Genomic DNA, 3579 nt, shown 5'->3' with positions numbered 1-3579 from the left:
ACAATCATAATTCATTAAAAAAAAATAAAAACAAAACGGCCATAATTCATGCAAAGTCTAAGCTATGACAAATAGCTAACTTAGCTAGATGACGAGTATATACTTTATGGAAAATTCTAGCGACAACTCCAAATATTTTAACCAAGCAAAAAATTCTTCACGTATAGCGTTTATCCTTACAAAAATATATCCTTCACGTATAGTGTTTATACTTACAAAAATATATCCTTCACATATAGTGTTTATCCTTATAAAAATATATCCTTATGTATATTGTTTATCCTTACAAAAATATATCCTTATGTATAGTGTTTATCCTTAAAAAATGTTACGGATTTAAATATTTGCAAAGGCAAGCTTCCTTGGAATTATAGGTGTGAAAACTTGATGTTCAAAAAAAAAAAATAATAAATAAAATAAAATTATTTTGTCACATGCCAAATTAAAGAATTATAGAATAGATCAAAAAGTGAAAAAACAGATAAATAAAAACCACCACAAGTCCACAATTCATGCAAAACAACCATAATTCATTTAAAAAAAAAAAAACAAAACAGCCATAATTCATGCAAGGTCTAAGCTATGACAAATAAAAATTGACAATAAGTCTTTAAACAAAACCAACATAATTTATGCAAAGTCTAACCAAACCCATAAAAACATCAAGAACTTAAAAAACAATCATAAAACAAGTCCAAATAGCCATAATCATGGTGGAAACACCAATGATCCTGACATTTGGTGCGACCGCGCTAGAGTTTGGAGATTCGGCTGGAGTTTGTGCGGGTGGAGGAACCATACTCGGCGAACTTTTAGGAGGTAGAGACGGCGGGGGAGAGCTATGTTTGTGAGACAAAACCTTAACCTCGAGTTTTTCACCCTTCTCACAATGTCCATTAGCGCCGCTAATGAAGAAGAATGCTCCCGATTCGACAATCTTAATCCTGGTGATGCCGTCGTTGTATTGCTGGATCGGCTTCATCTTGTTACATTTTTTATAGTCTCCTTCCTCCACAATCAACACTGAATCCGTCTTCGAATCGTATTTAAACACTAAATTTCACATGAAAATTATGTAAGTTATCTTGTATTGAAAACCAACTAGATAATATAAACGTAACATATTATAAGTTGAATATAACAATGTTGTTAGGTTTCGTTCTCTAGGTATCTGAAATCAAACAATTTGAACCCAAGTTAGATAATAACCTAAAAACCTGAACCTTAAATGGTTCGGTTATCGGGTCAATTTTTCCCAACCATAAACCCGAACAACCTAAACCGAAAAACGAATAAAACCCGAACATTAATTTTTTTTTTTTATAAATGCGATTTGATTTGGAGTGTTTTGTATTTGAAACATTAAGTTTTGAGACTTTTGAATATTATCATACCATACTGTTAAATGATATTTGAATTGTGATGATATTTTGTTAACAACATAATATATTTGATGATATTTTGTGAATTTTTTTTTCCTTTTACATCTACACCCGAAAACCGAACAACCCAAACTTTGAAGGTCAGTAATCGGGTCATTTATTTTCTAGCCAACAACCCGACCCGGAAACCCGAAAAAATAACCCGAAGAACATCCCTAGAAACCAAAAGAAAATTACCTAGCACATCTCCGACTTTAAACCGCTGTTTTTCAGCCCATTCATTTAACACATTAGGAGTTGTTGGGATACGCCACGAGTTCTCTTTTCCACCAACCAAAAACTCTTTTGGTTCATGCGCATCAACATTCATCGAAAACGAAACCAAACCCGCTATGAAACACAACATAAAAAATCTGCTCGAACCCATTTTCTCAAGAAGATCGAAAAAACTCGATAGATTGAAATTTCTGTTTTTTTGTAACTTAAAAGTTACTTGTGTGGTAAGAGTCCAATATATAGATGTTAGGCTCGGAGCTAGGTTTGGGAAAATAACCAAGCTGTCAATATTGCCACGTCAGAATCGTGGCCTCATAGTATGGAGTAGCCGTTTTAAGATATGAGAATATTTCGTACGTGATAATAATTAATTATCATCTAATTCAAAATAACGTATTTGGTTATATAACAATTAATCTAATTTAATGATAAATAATGGATATATATATCAGGCCGATTTAGAAAAAAGTTATGGTAAATAATGGGCATAAATCAGGCCAATTTAGAAATAAATTGATGGAATTGGTAGTTTTTTTATAAACTTTGTTTTTAAAGTTTTTAGTTTCTATTTAGTTATTATCTAATCTAATCTAATCTAATCTAAATCTAAATATTAATAAAAGACTACAATTAATGTCACGTGTCAATTTCTCCTTCAACTTCACAATTATATTTTTATTTTTATTTAAAAATATTTTGTTATTCTTATCCTTATCCTTATCCTTATTATTATTATTATTATTATTATTATTATTATTATTATTATTATTATTATTATCTATAAATCTCTCAATTTCAATTTTAATATTATATATAAAAAATTATTTTGTTATTCTTATCCTTATTATTATTATTATTATTATTAAATATTAAATCTCTCAATTTTAATTTTAATAACATAAGGAGGAATAGTATATTTTTTGTCTTTTGTGTCTTCTTTCTTTTTCTTTTCTTTTTTTTGGCATTATTATTTTTCATTTTGTAGCAAAACTTTAGTTTTTATAATTTGTGTCGGGTTAAATAATTTTAGTTTTTTTATTAGTTTTTGTTTTACGTTTTTATCGAATTTGTTCGTTGGTCGTTGCTATTTAGCACGGTGTTTGGTAGTCACATTTGGCCCCTCGGGGTTTTTTTCATTCGTATTTGATGGTCACATTTGGTCTCTTAAGTTTTTTTACCCCTCGACTTTCTAATACGTATCGCTATAAATTCGACTTCGTCTACGTTTTACGTCATGTAAGTCACTTTGTGTTGGAAATTCATGTTTTTACGTTTTTTTCCGATTTTGGTCTTCGTTCGATGCTACTTAGTATGGTTTTACGTCCCCATCTCCTCAACGTTGGTATCACGCTTTTATGCCCACTAACCCGCAACGCGGGTAGCTTAAGACTAGTATATTATAAACTAGTCTAAGTACCCGTGTAATACACGGGTGGCTATACAAAAAAAATTATACTTTAACAGTGTTGATGTAAATAATTTAATTATATATACGTTCAAATACTAACATAAATAATAGAGAGTATATCAAATAATTGAAATACATGAATACAATAAAATTTCACAACCCATTGAAGATCTCTTTATATACAATATAGTCTAAGTACCCTTGTGTTACACGGGTTATTCAAAGTAAAATATATAATATTTAATGGTGTTGAGATAAAATTTGAAATGATAGAAACGTTCCATTTCTTATGTAAATATTCAATTACAATGAACCGAAAAAATGAGTGAGAAAAAATCACAAGTTGTTAAATAAATACACATGGTATTCCTATATTATGACGAAAATCGAGAACCGCAACATAATATACAAAAATACTATAAAAACCAACAAAGAAAAATTTATAAAAAAAGAATGAAACAACATTTTACTCCAAACTTGAGGTTCAAAGTAACTATTTGGTCCTTGATGAGA

General features: G+C 29.6%; 1 protein-coding gene across 1 annotated transcript; it reads right to left on the bottom strand.

The window, feature by feature from the left end:
* Window positions 1-598: 598 nt before the first annotated feature.
* Window positions 599-1845, bottom strand: LOC110902514 (early nodulin-like protein 1). The gene is made up of 2 exons (XM_022149112.2): window positions 1620-1845; window positions 599-1053 (listed from the first exon to the last, which is right to left on the bottom strand). The coding sequence occupies exons 1-2, from the start codon at window positions 1807-1809 to the stop codon at window positions 671-673; spliced, it is 573 nt and encodes a 190-aa protein (XP_022004804.1). The 5' UTR covers window positions 1810-1845; the 3' UTR covers window positions 599-670.
* Between the last annotated feature and the right edge of the window lie 1734 nt (window positions 1846-3579).

This window comes from Helianthus annuus, chromosome 10 (genome assembly GCF_002127325.2).
Source record: "Helianthus annuus cultivar XRQ/B chromosome 10, HanXRQr2.0-SUNRISE, whole genome shotgun sequence".
Lineage (NCBI taxonomy): Eukaryota > Viridiplantae > Streptophyta > Magnoliopsida > Asterales > Asteraceae > Helianthus > Helianthus annuus.
Note: the sequence above shows the minus strand (reverse complement) of the source record. Positions and strands in the feature narration are given on the sequence as shown.